The sequence below is a fragment of the Apodemus sylvaticus genome, chromosome 22, assembly GCF_947179515.1.
Source record: "Apodemus sylvaticus chromosome 22, mApoSyl1.1, whole genome shotgun sequence".
In the NCBI taxonomy this organism is placed as follows: Eukaryota; Metazoa; Chordata; class Mammalia; order Rodentia; family Muridae; genus Apodemus; species Apodemus sylvaticus.
In genome coordinates this window covers 27,384,017-27,400,530 of record NC_067493.1, presented here as the reverse complement: position 1 = coordinate 27,400,530, position 16,514 = coordinate 27,384,017, and the positions used below count along the sequence as shown (strand labels likewise).

The following is a 16,514-nucleotide window of genomic DNA, read 5'->3' as shown; positions in this document are numbered from 1 at the left end:
TCCCTGAATTCTATTACCAGGTCAGAGCAAAGGTTTGGACCAGCACTGATGCTGGGGTCATAAACTGAAAAAGGCCTGTGACCTCAAGGACGTGGTCACTGAGCTGGAATGGAAGTCTGCCCGGGGGGTTGGGGGCTGGGGGGTAGGGGGTGGTTCATGGCTGGGGCCCTGAAACGCCCATGGGAACCAGTTTACCCAGCACCACCCAGGGAGCCACCACTGACTTTCCTTTGTCACATTTCTGGGGATGCCAGCTCACCCACAAGCCAACCTGAGCTCAGGGGCTATCACTGCTCATTTCCCAGAAGAACACTAAGGCCTGGAGATGGGGTGTCTAACTCCAAAGATCACACAACAGTGGATGCACAGAGAGGAGCCGCAGCAGTTCTGTCGAGGCACACACAAGAGCCAGGGTTGTCCCACACACTGCGCTCAGCCTAAGGAGCAGCATGGGGACCTGAGGACACGTGGGGCCATACCGAGGTGTAGAGGCTTAGGGTTCGCGTCTGTGCACTGGCTGCACAGCTCTACAGTCTCTCTGAGGCTCCAGTGCCTGGGCTGTTGAGGCTGGGGCAGGCTGGCCACTACTTCATTTTGGCTCAAGCTGAGCTGCAGAGCCTCTAGTCCCCATGCCTGTCCCCAGAGGCTCCTTCCTTTGGGCACAGAGGTGCTGCTAGGTACCTCTCTATGACAAGTGCAAGTTGGCTCCAGATGAAGACTGTTAACGTGGGGTTGTCCCTTCACCAGGGGACAGGGTGTATGACGCACAGAGGGCACAATGGCGGGCCTCAGAGAAGTCTATACTTCCCTTACCGGCAGGTAAATGGAATTTGAAAAGGAAGGGGGTTGTCAGCCCCAGCGTCCCCACCCTGCTGTCTATGCCTGCTGGTACAGTCCCCAGGAGAAGGCCCAGGCACTCACTGGGCAAAGGAGGCTGGACGATGAGCCCACAGGCCACATCCTGTCATGGAAGCCTGGTACTCTTTGAAAGGGGCACTGAGATGGGCCAGAGGTCACTCAGGGATCATTCTCAGGAGTGACACAATGAGGTTTTACAGAACTGTCAAAGGCCGTCAGAAAGGTCACAGCCAGTGGCCACCCTGAGAACTGTAGTCAGATACAGAAGTACCAGAGGTGGCCCCGAGACAGAGTGGTGGAGTGAGTGGCCTTCGAGTCCACAAGCTGAATGCTACTTCGCTAAACTCAGGGCCAGGAAAGGGACACAGGAAGCTGGCACAGAGACGTCGGGTGACAGCTGCGTTCATCACGCACCAGGTGGGGAGAGGAAGAGGGAGGGGCAGCGGCTGTCCTAGAGGAGGAGGATCACTGGGATGAGGCCTGAGCCATCGGGGTCTCCTCAGACTTTTCTCCCACTAGATTCTTCCTCTCTGGGGCAGCGTCTGGCATTCAGGGCTGAAAATGCACTTAGGAGGAGTCCAGGTCCCCAGTTAATGGCTTTCTAACCCCACACCGTACCCCCGCCCCTCAAGTCAGACATCAGTGGGCCACACAGGGACTACCCAGAGGCCCCGGGCACAGCGCTGGGATGGCTCTTCTCCAGCACTCAGTACCACAGGGCAGCTTGGGGCTGATGCCACGTGAACAGCTTGCGACCCTGCACAAGCAGGCATACACGAGTGCAGGTAAAGCCCACTGCGGTTTGAGATCTTTAAAGTGTTCCCGAGACTGTTTACCTCCATCTGGCTTGGGGGGGGGGGTCTCTCTTCAGAACTTGGTGCCTGCCAGGACTCCTCTCAGCCAGCATCAGGGCATCCTGGGCAGGGCCCGGTGGAGACGACACAAGCAGATATGCCTCCTGGCATCATGTCCAGGCACAGCCACACTCCATGCAACCCCAAGATGCAGCTCTAGCCATAGTGCAGGGTAGGAAGGGGTGCCACGTGTCACCTGCCATCCAGATTGGCGTGTCCACTGTCCTGAGTCACCCTGTGTCAGAGACAGAGGGACAAGACCCTCGTCCACGTGGCAAGGTTCCAGGCGCTGGCTTGCACTCGTTGGGAGGCCGTTTTCCTGCAGGGTGGGGCTTCAGCTCCTATTTTAGTTACCAATGCCTTAGCCTTCTGGGAGGGGCTTTCTGTGAGTGGCCAGCACACTTCGGCAAGAAAGCTCTGGAAACCCTCAGACTCACACACGTCACTCTTCCACCTCAGACATAGGCCCATTTGGATTCTTCTAGGTCACATGGTCCAACCATAGCCGGCTTAAACACAGTGTGTGGTTTGGATGACTCCAGGCTAAATCCTGTTTTTCCTTAGGAACTGTGGGCGTCTGTGCCAGCCTGTCGTTGGAAAGTGTGGAGCAATGGAGGGAAGACTGGATGAACAGAGGGCATGCCCCAGCCTCACGGCAACCCCCCAGTGCTGACGAACCTTTGTGTGGACCCCGGGGCCTGGCACAGGTGAGTACTGTTTGTATGTCCTGGGGAGGTAGCGGCCCTGCTCACCTACCTTGGCTCTTCTCCTGTCTCTGACTGACTGGGGAATGTACTGAGGGGCACTCACACCTGTGGGAAGTTTGTGCAAACCAATTTCATTAAGGTACAGGTCAGTTCCGTTACATATTAAAAAAAAAAAATCTAGCCTTTGCTATGGAGATGCAGCTCCTTCCTGGGGGGCCCAGGGTGGCTCTAGTCAGCTTCCACAGCGGACTGGGAAAGGTCTGGGAATGGTCAGACAGTAAAGCTAATGTAGGCAGGGATGTCAGGTCAATTGCTATGGGAGGACTTCAGCTCTGGGCATGGGGGTGGGGGATGGAGAGAGGCCGGTGGGGCAGAACATAGAGTGCGCTATAGTGGGCACATCTGGAATGTGTGTTTGCATGGCGCACGGAACCTGGAAAGAGACAACCCTTTTGGCTTGACTGCAGCAGAGCGAGGAGGGAACCTAGACGGCGTTAGTGGGTGGGGACTGAGGAAGAGCCTTTGGAAACTCGGGCAATGGGCTGACCACCTCTGCACAAGGTGGGCTTTGTACTTAGGCTGGATTAGTGTGATGCCCTTGCCACGCGTCCCTGTGAGCCAGGGCGAGGACAGCCGCTAGCTGGAGGCCTTGCCAAGCGTGTTCAGCTCACTCGCTAAGACCTCCATGAAGATCACCCAGTGGGACTCTGCAGTGGACACTCTGCGGTGGCGCTCAGCAGACCCAAACCATGACCTCGAAGGGGAAGCTGGCCTCATCACCTTCTAGCAGACACATGTGAACACAGCTGTACGCTGATGGCTCACTGGGCCACCGGAGACAGACATCCTTCCGAAAGAGTGACGTGACAGGAAGCTGAGACGCGAAGCCCTGGGCCCTTCTGGGAAGCTGCTTAGATCGAGCACTCCTATCCCCTCCTCTGGAGCTCAGCCGTTTGGCTCTGGCTGGCCAGAGACTGGTCCATACCCAGCTCGGGCAGGGTGGCATGAAGCAGCTGGCAGAAAGAACCAGGAAGACCTGCAGCTGGAGGACGGACCGGCAGGGAGGTGCCATGGAGGGCAGGCTGCAGAGAGAACCCATCAGGATTTCCTGCCCGATGCCTTTGCCACTGCAGCACAGACCAGACTGTTGTGCCACCTGCCCCCCCCCCCAATGCCACCACTGCTGGGGTACCCAACATTGCAGAGCAAGAACAGAAATAGATCATCTGACCTCCCTCCCCCCCAACTATAGTATGAAGGCTGTGCGCATCCTCACAGAACCACAGAAACTGAACCAAGACTACAGATAGGATCAAGAGTACGGAAAGCCAGAAAATGGAGACCGCCTCTCCTGGTGACCTCAGCTCCACCATTCCCAACAGGCAGGCAGTCAGGCACAGGATGGCTCAACCTCTTGCTTGTCATCTCAGGTGACACCTCAGGCTTGTCATCTTTGGAGGAAACTCTTGGATCGCTCGCTCTAGCCCTGCTACTGGATGGCGAGGGCCTCAGGCGGCACATGGCACCGGGTGGCAGGGACAGTCAGCTCCAGTGCTCAGGGCCAGTACCACCAGCCCTGACTTCAGGGGGAGCCTGCTTCTCAGCAGTCCCCAAGCTCAGCCTTGTGGGAAAGATGCCTCGCGCAGCCATACCGAAGCCATGTGGTAGATAACTAGCAAATGCGGAGCCTCCAGGTCTGGGCCTCACCATCTCTGGGGTCTCCCTCTGCTCTGCATCTCCAGTGCTCATGGAAGACCCTGGGAACACTCAGGCCTTATTAAACAATCACAGAGTCCCTACACGTAACACGCTGCCGGGGAAGGAAGTGTGCTAGGTTTCCCAGAAAGAAGGCCAAGGGGGCGTGCTGGGAGGTCCAGCGCCTTGGTCTGATATCACGGGAGATTCTGCTTCTGCTTCTTATCCGCAGGCCCATAGAGCAACCACTCTGCAGGAAGCCGTGTGAGGCCAGGCAGGTCTGCCCAGCTAGGCCACTGGTCACTGGACTAGAGTGCCAGTCTGGCCCATTGCACACGGGGACCAGGAGGAATGCTGGAGCTCCTAGAGACCAGTGTCTGTGTGCGCATGCGCATGTGCACGTGCAGACACAGCTTTTGTTGGTGTGTGCCCATATGTGTACCTGTTTGTAAAGATGTGTCTAGGTATACATCTATGTATACATACATGTGATATATGTTTGCCTGTTCATGTGCCGGGTGTGCATACATCTAGATGTCAGGGTGTGCCTGGTATGTGCATGTTTTTGTTTCTGTGTATCCAGATGCATATGCACACTTGTGTGTTGGTTGTGCCTGGTGATACACACATGTGCATACATGTCTACATGTTCATGTGCCTGGTATGTATACACATGCATACACATCTACATGAGACAAATGGCACATGCACCTTATCTGGAAGATTTGAGAAAAACAAATAAGAGACTGCTTTTATACTTAAAGAAGGAAATTTTTCTCAGTTCCTAAAAAACATATAGAAACAGCCAGCCTTGGGAGCAAAGGGACAAACAAGGACAGTCAGGCAGGCCCCTGCTGCCCATTGTGACAGTCTGTGAGTCCTGTACTGCCTTTCCAGATCTCCGGGCTGGGGGTCAGAGGTTGGTGGCCCCTTGTTGGCCCTGCGTACTACTGTGATGTCAGTCCAAGCTCCCCTCCAGGTTATGCCTCTGTGCAGAGTTGGCCAGGGGCCGGAGCAGAACCTCAGGCCGTGTGTGTGAAACAGACAGGATGACTCACAACAGCTCTGCCCCAGTCTGCAGGGCAGGAGCTTGGAATGGAAACATTTACAGAGCTGAGGCCAGAGGCGCTAGAATGGCTGAGTCTGGCCAAAAGGAGCAGACAGCTGGAGAATGGAGCCGGATGGGGCCTGCAGGGTGGAGCACAGTGGGTCGGACACCGGAAGCATCTCTCGGGGCAACTCTGCTTTTCTGTGCACCAGCTCTGGCTGGTTCGTCGATCCACTGTCCCCTTCTGATGCCTCACACACCGTGTTCGCAGGCCTCCCACTCCCTGGGCTGGCAGTGTGTGGAGCAGCCCAGCAAGCCTCTCGTCCCTCCAGACTCAGTCTGAGACTGATGCAGCTGTGGAAGCCATGGGGAGCCAGGAAACCCTCCGAGAATGCCGAGGCCACTCACACATTACACACGGCCACCCACGCCACCGGCACCACGCAACAGAATCTCACACATTGATGCGATTTCGGCGATGTTGAAAAAAAATTTACGAGCCCTTGCTGGACAGATCTGTAAAATAAGTGTGTCTTGGAAGGATCTGTCTGTAAGAGCATTGCGCCCCTGTGGGAAGGGCTTGGTAAGCTCTCTCGTGGCCTTTAGAAAATGCCCTGGGCTGTGCTCACTCTCCTCCCCACCTAAGCAGTGCTGGGTGAGGGGCCCATTCCAGGAACCACTCTGAAGGGTTATTTACAGAGTGGTGACCAAGAGCCACTGTAGGAACACAGCCTTCTCAGACACTAGCCTTGGGGAACTCCCAAGGGACAGAGCTGACCTTGGCGGCCCTTCTGCAGGGTGGGGAGGCCACAGGTTCTCAGCCTGCAATGCATCCATGGAGTGTCTGTCACTCCTCTGTGGTGGTGTGGGTTTTTTTAAGAAGTCGTGTTGGGTTGTGGTCAGAGAGTCGGATGGTCCAGCCACCCCAGAAAACTAGTGACCTCAGGTGACTCTGGAGCTAGCCATGCCACTCTCAGATATGTGCCCCCCAAAAATGAAAGAGCCGAGCGCTGTCTATCACTGTGTGCACTTCTTAGTGACGAGAAAGCACTTGCGGTACAGGCAGGGACCATGAGGGCACTCAGTGCCGTGGAAGTAGGCGCCTTCTGTGCACAATAAAGCAAGACCTGCGGATTCCAGAGACCTACCATGTGCCTCTCTAGACATGTCAAAGGTGCAGAAGACAAAGCAGATACACAGCTGCCAGGGCTGGGGACCGAGGGCGGCCAGCGAGGAAGCTGTGTCAAGGGCTGGGACCGGAGTCAAGGTGGTGCCTGTCAGGAAGAGTATGTCTCTCTACAGATTCTTTAAAATGGACTTGGGGAAGAGCTTCGAGCTCTCAGCCAGTTCACTAGGCTCAGGTCTCAGTGGTACTAACTCCCAGGCTGACGCAGGCAGAGCGACTCGGGCTGTCCTACTGCGCATAGGAACTGAGATGCATGCGCACTGTCAGACATACTCCAGAGGACTAGTGTGTCGCGTTACTCAATGGGAGAGCACTGGGAGGCAAGCTCAGGCTGGCTTCCCCGTGCAGCCCTGCGCCTCTCTCCCCATCTCTTCATCCTGTGGAGGAAGGGGGAGTTGAGGAACTGCCCAGGCTACAGAGAAACCCAGGACACAGGGTGCCAGGAGAAGGCTGGGTAGTGATGAGCAGACAGCAGAAGGCTTGGCAGTAGAGGGCTTCAGTGGTTTTGTCAGGTAGAACATGTTGGTAAAGGGGCCAGGTGTCCCTGGGCTCCCAAGAAGGACTGGCCCTCTGAACCTCAACAAAGACAGGACGGTCAATGGTAGTAGGGCATTAAGGTGTGCCAGGGTGTGCTGTGCACAGAAAGCTCTTGGCTGACCCTTCCCTGGCTAGCCTCTGTAGGCCAGGAGACAAGTGCATCTAGTCTGTATGGGTTCCCACCTACTCTTAAGGACAAAGGCACAGGAGGGCGCTCTGGGGAAACCCTCGACTTGTGCAGGCTGGGCCCAGGGAGCAGAGCCCCCAGCGTGGCTGTGCAGCACCAGCGTCCGCCCCTCAGGAGTCAGTCCTTTGCTCTCACATTCCCGGCTCAGATGGGGCACTGGTACCCATAGTCAGAATACCGAATTGGAGAACTGCGGTAAGGAAAGCCCTGTGTGGGTCCAGATGGTGCTAGAAGCACTTGGGACCCGAGCAAGGCCCCTCCACCCTGGGTGGCAGCCTGCAGCCCTTTCCCCTATGGACGAAATCACACAGTCTGTGGTGAGGCACAAGCTCAGACACTATCCTGCTCCACCGCCGGGGAACCAGGGGCAGAGCTTACAGCTGCAAGCCAGAAAGACCCTTGGTGACAAATGTCCACAGACACAGTACTCAGCAGCACACCACATACATGAGGCGTGGAGTGGCTGCGGAGACATATCAGATGTCTGCTCAGCAGCTCTGCTTCCTGACCGTGGTCAGAGATCACAAGATGACTTCCCATTCCACCTGACAAGACAGACTTGAAATTGCTTCCTCCCGGGCCAGCCATGACTCTTCATTTCCACGCCGCCGGCTCCTTAAGCACGGGCAGCTGGAAGCCATCACAGCCACTGCTGTGTCTTTTCAGACTGAAAGAGACAGATAGGACGAGGAGCCCGCAGGCCCATGGGGAGTAGCAAGCCTGGCTGGCTGGCAGCGGTGGTGGCACCGTAAACATCTGAGCGTACCTCAGATTCATCAGAGTCAACCTTCCTGCTACTTGGGACACCCAGAGAGGACTGTCCTCTGGGTCTGAAGATTGGCAGGATGAACAGGATGGCAAGGTACAGTGATGACCTGATGACTGTGGCAGGTCCCAAAGCCTAGGACCCAAGAGGCCCATGAGCAGACAGGGGCTAGCCTGGACTCCTGAATCTAGAAGAGTGTGCATTGTGAAATGCTAAACATTTGTTTAAAAACATTTGTACAGGGGCTGGGGAGATGGCTCAGCGGCTTGAGAGCACTGGCCGCTCTTCTGGAGGACCTTGGTTCAATTCCCAGCACCCTCGTGGTGGCTCACAACCTTTATAACTTAAGTCCCTGTGGATCTGATACCCTCTTCTGACATCAGTGGGTGCCACCCACACATAGAGCGTCCAGGCATCCATGCAAGTAAAATAGTCACATGCATAAAAGTAACAATAATTCAAAAATTAAATGATAAAATGTTATAAAAGCAAAGAACTTGATTTTAAAGCCAAAGAAATGGTGAGGAGTGCTTGCTCCTTTTACAGAGGACCCGAACAAGCCCCGCTCCAGGGACTCAATGCCCTCGCTCCCTCGCCTTCTCAGGCACATGCACGCACATCCACACATGGACACAGCAAGCATAATGCAGTCCCAGCTCTGTGAACTCACGCCTATCAATTCCTGCTGGGAGAAGACCCCTTGCCCTTGTCCACCCTCCTCGTCCCTGCCCATCCCCCCACTCTCCCATCTCTTCTCTCTGTCTGGTCAGGAACCTGTCTGCAAGTGATCCTGTCTGCAAGGATCTCCCTCCATGTTTTCTACATGCAGCGACAGCTGTTGTGGCCTTTGCTTTTGTTACTGTAGAGAAACACAGGTTCTTTACACAATCATAGTGGAGAAGCACAGCAGTGGGCTGCAGGCACTTTGAACCACAAGCATGAAACAGAGGCAGAGGGAAAGAGAGGGAGGCTCTGTACCCTCAAAGTTGGCCCTCAGTGACACACTTCCCCCAGGAAGGCCACAACTCCTAAACTTCTCCTAACAACACCACCAACTAGGAAGCCAGTATTCAGATGCCTGACCCTGTGGGGAGACATTTCACTCAAACCACCACATACCCAAGTATATGCACATACATACGCAGAGCCCAGTCTGGGCACAGAGCAGGTACATCATGCCAAACTAGTCACACTGTATGCACCAGCCAGCCCAGGCCAACATATGCATGCATGTGCATGCGTGTACACACACACACACACACACACACACACACACACGCACGCACACACCACCCAGACATGTGGACTCTCTTCAGAGCAAACAAAAAGCTGTCTTTGGAGCTCAATCAGTGTTCAGAAACCCCAATAAATTATGGCTCCACTTTTATCGCCCTCAATTTCCTTTGAATAAACAGCAACACTATTTCCTGGTCTCCACTACTATTTAGTTAAATTTTAAAGGGAGGAAGGGGCCATTTGTATGGAAACAAGATTATTTCATTTACCAAAGATGGCCTGGCAGAGCACTGGGGCTGTCAGCATCCTTATTTAAAGCCCTGCCCAGGAATTTACAGCTACTATGTCATTTCTGGCCAATAGGGCGGGAGGTTTGGCCACCCCAGGGAGCTGCCACAACCTCCCAGCCTCCAAAATATGCCACCCTGGTTTCTAGAACAAGGTCCCCACAAAGGTCAAAACTGGCCAGAATCTTCTAGAATGTCCCAGAATCTCAAATGCAAAGGCCTGTCTGTCCCCAGCAATGGCAGCAAGTACTGGTGACAGTGACTCAGTGCCGGGGCCCCTACAACCCCGTTCCTGGGAAACTGCCAGCTGAGCCCTTCATGGGAGACAGGCCACTGCCAAGAGCCACGCTCAAAGGCCACTGCTAGCTGCTGAGCCGCAGTGGGGTCCTTATGGGTCAGCAGTGAGGGTGCCTGGGCTTTCTCTCACCTCATCCCTTACTCTTCATGCCAAGACTGTGCCCTGACAACCTCCATTCACACAGAGGCTGGCATCCTGGGAAAGCCCTGTCCTTATAGCACAGGTGCCCCTCCCTGGGCCAGCCACATGGCCACCCAGCTCTTGCTTCTGTTGCAGGTCTGAGAGCTCTCCTGAAGATGGACCATCGCAACATGTCCTGGGTCCGCTACCCGAGCCACGTGTCCCCAGCTGTGGAGGACATCATTGCAGCACAGAGCATCATTGCTAGGTGCACACATGTGTACGTAGCAGTGTGTGTCCCTCTGAGCCTAGTGACGGGGCTCTTCAGTCTGGGCGTGTTTATCCGGGACCGTGCTAAGCTGGGGGTGCTGGACAGGTTCCTCGCGGGCCTCACAGCCACTGGCATCTTGGTGACTCTCCTGTCCCTCAATGCAGCTGGCCGACCCGACTACATGTCCACAACAAACCTGGGCTGCGGAGCACTCTCATTCTTCTCCAATGTCTGCTACTTCCTGGCCCAGTACCTGCAGGGAGGCACGCTTCTCCTGTCCTTTCTGCCGGGATCTCCCTGCTGCCAGCTCTTGGCACGGCCCATGGCAAGCCTAGCGGCCATTGGGGGCTGTGCTGTCTGTAGTTCCCTCATCGTGGTGTCCCTGCTGGGCACATCTGGGGAGCTACACACTGCCACCATGTGCCAGGCAGATCCGCTGACTGCATGGCCCGAATACGAGATTGTCAAGTTCGGCCTGGGCTTTGCCCTTGCCCTGAGCCTCCAGATGGTTCTCTTCCTCCTGTATGCTACACAGCCGGCCTGGCGGGTGACTCCTGCTCAAAGGGACACAGCCTCTGGACGCTGGGTGGTACTGGTCGTGGCTCTCAACATGCTCGCCTGTAGACTCTTCTTCAGTGCGGTCCTCCTGCATCGGGCCCAGCTGAAGCTACGGAAGGATGTGGGCTCCCCCAGAGACGAGCTACTCATGAACCTCGCAGAGCTGGCCCTGTCTGGAGAGAGCTGTATCAACGTGGTGGCCATCCTCCTCCTCCACACACCGTGCAGGCTCAGGCTGCTTGGCCTCCTTGAGCGCCTCACTCAGAGATGCAGGCGGGGGCTGGACAACAGCATGTCCTTGAACAGAGTCGGGGGCTAGACAGGGCCTGCCTGCGGCACGGGCCACACCCTTCGCTAGTGTTCAGGGAAGACTACCTTCCTGGGAAGCTTGAGCAGGGTTCATATGTTTTAGACGGTTAGCTTGCCTGTAGTCACCTCAACCTATGTAAAACAAGACAGTCTCTCTTCCCACACCATCAGTCACACCTTGAGGGACACAGTGACATGAATATAGAGGACTGTGACCAAAGACCATGGGTCTGCTGGAGGGTATCCTGACCATGATGGCCACGTGTGACCCCACCTTGCCTGTGGTCGCCACCCTCAACCCAACAGTCCAGGCCAGTGACACAGGAAAGGTATTATGGAAATAAGCACGGTTCTCACCTAACATCTTTGTTTCCTGAGACTGGATCTCACCGCCACCTTGGATGATCTTGACTCTAATCTTCCTGTCCCGTCCCTGATGCCGGGGCTCCAGGCCCACGTCACAGCACCTGGCTGCTCACATTCTGTGACAACTGCCAGAAAATTTGGGCAAGAGAAGTCCCGCCAGAACCCTCCTTTAGGTTTGTCTTTGAAAAATCTGCCATCGCCATGGCTGGAGAGACGGCTCAGCAGTCCAGAGTGCGTGGTGCTCTTGCAGAGGCCCCGTGATCAGATCCTAGCATCCACATTAGGTGGCTAACAACTGCCTATAACTTCAACTCCAGGATGATCCAATAGGCACCTGGACTCATATGCATATACCACTCCCCTCTCTCTCAGACATACAGAGTTTAAAGGAATACAAATAAATCTTTTTAAAAATCTGTCATAATCCCTGGCGTGTTGAGATTATCACTTATAAGTGGAAGGTCACAGAAACAGCTGGCTTCTGCCCAGTGACAATGGTGTCACAGTAGCTGCTGAGCACTCCACTGATGCCTCATGTTGGAAGCCTGGTCACCAGTGGGGTCGTGTTAGGGATCTTTAAGAGGAGAGACCCTGTAGAAATGACTGCATGCCCCTCCCCGGCCTCTTTCAGGCTTTCTCTATCAGCATGTGGTCTCTTAGGTCGAGTGTGCTCTCCCCTCCAGCGCCACCATAGTCCCATCTGCTCCTCCCACGATCCCACCCAGCCATCAGCTGCCCCTGGACCAGCCTTGTAGACCCTCACTCCACTTATATTCAATGTAGCCGGAGTTAGCTGACTGCCATGCAGATTCTAGGGTGCTCTCTCTGTGTGGTACCCCCTTCTCCACGTACCATATCCCAACAACACTGACCCTTCCTGAAACCCAGTCTCTGTCCCCTCCACTGAGCACAGCCTGTCCTGCTCAGACAGATCTCCTTCTTGTGCTTTGGGCCAGAGGATGCCCCAGGCAGGAGCCTGTTAAGCACAGGGCATCCTGTCAGGACCAAATCTGCACAGGGGGTCATCTCCTACAACTGGCTCAGTTTTAGTGGTGCATGGCCAGTTCCCTCAGGTTCACACGCATGGCATATGTGAGGGCCGCTAAGTTAATGTATAAAGACCTGCCACAACAGATGCCCACAGCATGTGACTCAGAAGAAAAGGTGGCAAAAGACTGTGTGCTGAGCTGCTGGGAGCAGTGGGTCCTGGGCAGGCAGGAAACGGGACAGCTCTTACCTCACTGACCTCCTCAGCGTTCCCGGCAGGGAGTATATTCAGAAACATGACCACCAAAAACGTGCACTGGTGCCTCTCAAATGGTAGGATCCTGGTTTTTCAGGGTGTACTGTGTAGACCAGAAGGCAACCTCAGTGTCATTTCTTAGGAAGCATCCACTATTATTTTAGGTTTGTTTATAATTGTTGCCCATATATGGGTGTTTTGCCTGCCTGTGTGGCTGTGCATCACATGTGTGCGGTGCCTGAGGAGGCCAGAAGAGGGCGCTGGCTCTCCAGAACCACAGATGGTTGTGAGTGGCCATGAATTGGCTGGGAATTGAACCAAGTTCTCTGAAAGAGCAGTTCTTAACCTCTGAGCCATCTCTCCACCCCACTGCCCCTTTGCCCCTGGAATTCAACTATTAGGCTAGGCTGGTTGGCAGTAAACTGAGTGTGGTGGTACATGTCTGTGATCCCAGCATTCAATAGGCTCAGCCAGAAGGAACCAGAGTCCAAAGCTAACCTGGGCTACATTATGAAGAGCCTGTCTTAAATACAAAACAAATGACAACAATAAAAACAACAAAAAGGGAGTTGAAGAGGGCAAACAATTAAAACCACTGAAATCTGATTAGGGGAGTGGTTCCAGTAATTAGGGGAGGGGCTCTAGTGCTGGAACAGCAAAAGTCTACAGGCTGCACCAAGGCCCTGTGGGAAAGATGCTGAGCCAAAGTTCCTACAGCAGGCCTTAGAAAGGGTTATATCCACTGGATTTTCTCTGTCTCTTGACCTGCCTTGACCTGCCTCTGTACCCATTACATCATAACTTCCTGATAATTCCTACAGGCGAGGAAGGGTCTTTCTACCTAAGGAAGCAGGAGGAAGATGTAGAACAAAAGAGAGCAAAGGGGACACCTCACAATGCAGGTCTGAGTGCTCTGACCCAGGGCAAGGGAGCCCTGAGGGGCTCAAGGCTCTCCTGCCGAGGAAGGGGCTTGTGACCTGGGATAAGGACCCATCTCTGCCACTCCCTCCCCAGCCTCACCCCATCACCTTTCCCAGTGTCACAGCCTCCCTGAATAGTACTCAGGGCCCTCCACCCCGTCTGCACTCTGAGCTGGACACGGTCACTCTTGGTTGCCAACACTCTCCAGGAATCAAAGGAAGCAACCAGAATGCTCCCAGCAACCGTGAACGAGGTCCAGCTGTCAACACTGCGAAGCTACTGACACTGTTCCCTGCAGGGGCACAGGCTGTGTGCTCTGAGGGCTGGATGGGGAGGGGGCAGGGGGCAGCTGCAGGGCAGGGATATGACACTCTCCTGGAGCTGTAAATTCCTTCCCACATTGGAAGTTAAGGCTACGGAACTGGCTTTTTCTGGGAAACAGTCCCAGGAAGACCAGGATGTCACCTGTAGTGTGCATCTGGGATGTCTGTAAGAAGCCTGTTGAACCTCAGAAGATCAGGACCACAGCACTCAGATGCACCTAGGGCCGAGGTGCCCACTCATATGGTCCCAGGCCAGGGTGATCTGGAGCCTGGAAGAGGGTGCCCCTCATGAGGTATGTGTTTCCCAGTCACTGTGTCATAAGATGAGAAAGGGCTGAGGAGGCAGGGAGGCGGAGTCGCAGCTCTGCACAGACCCTGACAAAACAGCCTCCCCAAGCCAGAGTGGGAAGACGGGGTACAACAAGACTAGCTCAGCACTGGTCTCCCACAGTCAGTCAGTGGCCCAGGAGAGCTGGCCCTGACTGGCTCCTCACTGCCTTGGGACCCAGACGAATGCCTGGCCTCCCTGGCTCTGGTTCTTTCTTTATGAAGAAGATGCCAGCCTCTTGCCCTGGTAAGCACGTACATATTTAAGTCAAGTATTGATTGTCCTAGGCACTTTGTGCCACAAAGTTAGAAGTTAGTGACATCTCCAGGCAGGAGTCAGAGCTCCCTGCCTCCCCTGAGTCTGGAAAACTAGAAGAAAATGCACAAATTGGGTCTGGGGAGATGCTTGAGAACCTGACTTCAGATCCCCAGTGGGAAGTGGAGGCAGGAGGATCCTTGGAACTCACTGAACCAGCAAACTCTGGATTCACTGAGAAATCCCATCTCAAAAAAATAAACTGGCCATTGACGGAGGGAAACACTAGGCAGAGGCCTCTGGCCTCCATACACACATGCACACAAACACACAAACATATATACAAAATGAATAGATGTTGTAGAGTGGAACGCGTGGGCAAATTCCTCCAAGCTTTGTGCTGGGTTTTTTTTTTTTTTCCCAGCACACATGGCTTGTCACTTCAGAGTCAAAACAAATCACGTGGGCAAAGATCGGAAGAGTCAAGAGTATTGATGGTTGACTCAACTAAATAGCTGTCACTCTGGGTTCCTAACAGGGTGCTGTCTAAGAGGCAGGGTGGCCTCTCTGGTGAAAGGAAGCTAACTGCCCCACTCCCAAGAAAGCAGAAAGGCCAACGTCTGTGTGTCCAACCTGGAGCCATGGGCCACATGTCCTGGAATAGCTATGAATGTACCCAACACACTTGTAGACAATTACTATGTCAAAAGGCTGGGCATCCCTGCCAAAAGGCCTATGCAGGGTTGTCTTGTGCCCTACCCATGCTCCAGGCGGCCACTGAGGAGTCGGAAGGGAGCTGGGCAGTGCTGCATCCTGGCCATGCTGAGACTCTGGGGTCATGTCCCCCGAGGGCTCGCACTATCAGGCAAGAGGTGACCCTAGACCATGTGGTGCTCGTGCTGGTCTATGCTGTGGAAGAGAACAGGAAGACCAAGAGAGAGAAACTAGGTGGTGTGTGTGTGCATGTGTGGGTGTGTGTGTGTGGGGGGAGGCCATGACTGGTAGGACGAGGGATCCCTGGTGGCACTCCGGGTCCTGACCTGGGGCTTTGAAACATGAGTGGGCTGTGTGCTGAGGGGCTCCTGTGAGGGTTTGTAAGGCGTTACATTACTGCACCTGCGCCCCACATACGACCCAATACTGTCTGTATGTGGAACAGGTGTGGGCCTGCCACAGTGAACTTCCTCTCGGGTCTCTCCGTTTAGCCTTGAGTCACAGGTGGGGTGTGAACTCTGCAGCCCCGGCCCTTCCTGCCACGGTACACCAGCCAGTGTAGGTTCCTCAGACATGACACCATTATAAACAACTGTGGACTTATCCACAAAACATACTGCCAAACCATGGACCTCACACGGGGGCAAGCAGCCCAGATTCAGTCACCAGCCCTGCCTTCACCTGCAGACGTCCACACTGTGTCACCCCTCAGCCTAAGACTGAGGAATCCTGAGACTCTATTATGGAGAGTACAGAGGAAGCTCTCACCAGATGAGGGACTTACTACCATACTGACAGAATCTTCACAGTCTCTCTCATCCCTTATCTGTACTAAAACCTATGGAAGCCAGAAGGCAGACAGGGCCTCTGCCTGGGTCCTGTTGTGCACTCTTAGCAGAGTGGTAGTCATAAGACGTTGAATACCCGGAACGTTAAAGGGAAGGCTGTGCGCAGAGAATACTCCCCCAGAGCTCCAGCTGCCGATCCTGCACCTGTGCACGATGTCGGGGCTCCCCAGGGCAGTCCCCAGGGGCTCCCCAGGGCAGTCCCCAGGGGCCCAGAAGACAGCAAGGGCCCTCTCGGTGCCCCGGCACAGTGCAACCTGAGCGTGGGCTTGCCAGAGTGAGGAATTTCTAAGGGAGCGGCTATTTTTAAGTAACACGCCTTGGCTATTTCAAGGCTTGGGTTTCTGTTTTATTTATTTAATTCAAAAGGAAGCTGTATTTTCTCAGGATTTGTTTCGTTCAAAATGGTGTTGCAGGCAATGTTTTAATGTTGACATCATCCTGACTTGGTAAGCTGGTCAAAAGATGCTGAAGGACCAATGGGCTCTTCCCCATGCTGCTCAAATGAGAAAATGCCAAGGCCCTAGTCAGGGCTTCTACAGCTCAGAGGGGCCATGACTTAGTATTTTTCCACAAAAAATTTTATTTTTAATAGAACTCTG

General features: G+C 54.4%; 2 protein-coding genes across 5 annotated transcripts in view; one reads left to right on the top strand and one right to left on the bottom strand.

Annotated features, from left to right (window-relative positions):
* Positions 1-16,514, bottom strand: part of C22H7orf50 (chromosome 22 C7orf50 homolog) — a 100,103-nt gene that overhangs the window by 46,246 nt on the left and 37,343 nt on the right. The window lies entirely within an intron of this gene.
* Positions 1,065-11,707, top strand: LOC127673372 (uncharacterized). 4 transcript variants are annotated; one of them, XM_052169092.1, is made up of 4 exons: positions 1,065-1,275; positions 2,277-2,408; positions 9,605-9,613; positions 9,936-11,707. In XM_052169092.1, exons 2-4 carry the CDS (start codon positions 2,339-2,341, stop codon positions 10,925-10,927), a joined length of 1,071 nt encoding a protein of 356 aa, XP_052025052.1. In that variant the 5' UTR covers positions 1,065-1,275; positions 2,277-2,338; the 3' UTR covers positions 10,928-11,707. The 4 variants fall into 4 exon arrangements, with proteins under 4 accessions (XP_052025052.1, XP_052025049.1, XP_052025050.1 ...); XM_052169089.1 differs by lacking the exon at positions 9,605-9,613 and having other exon boundaries at positions 1,067-1,275; positions 2,277-2,419; XM_052169090.1 differs by lacking the exons at positions 1,065-1,275; positions 9,605-9,613 and having other exon boundaries at positions 2,164-2,419.

Excerpts from the sequence above, each read along its gene's own strand:
- LOC127673372 (XM_052169092.1), top strand. The coding sequence starts at position 2,339 with ATGAACAGAGGGCATGCCCCAGCCTCACGGCAACCCCCCAGTGCTGAC.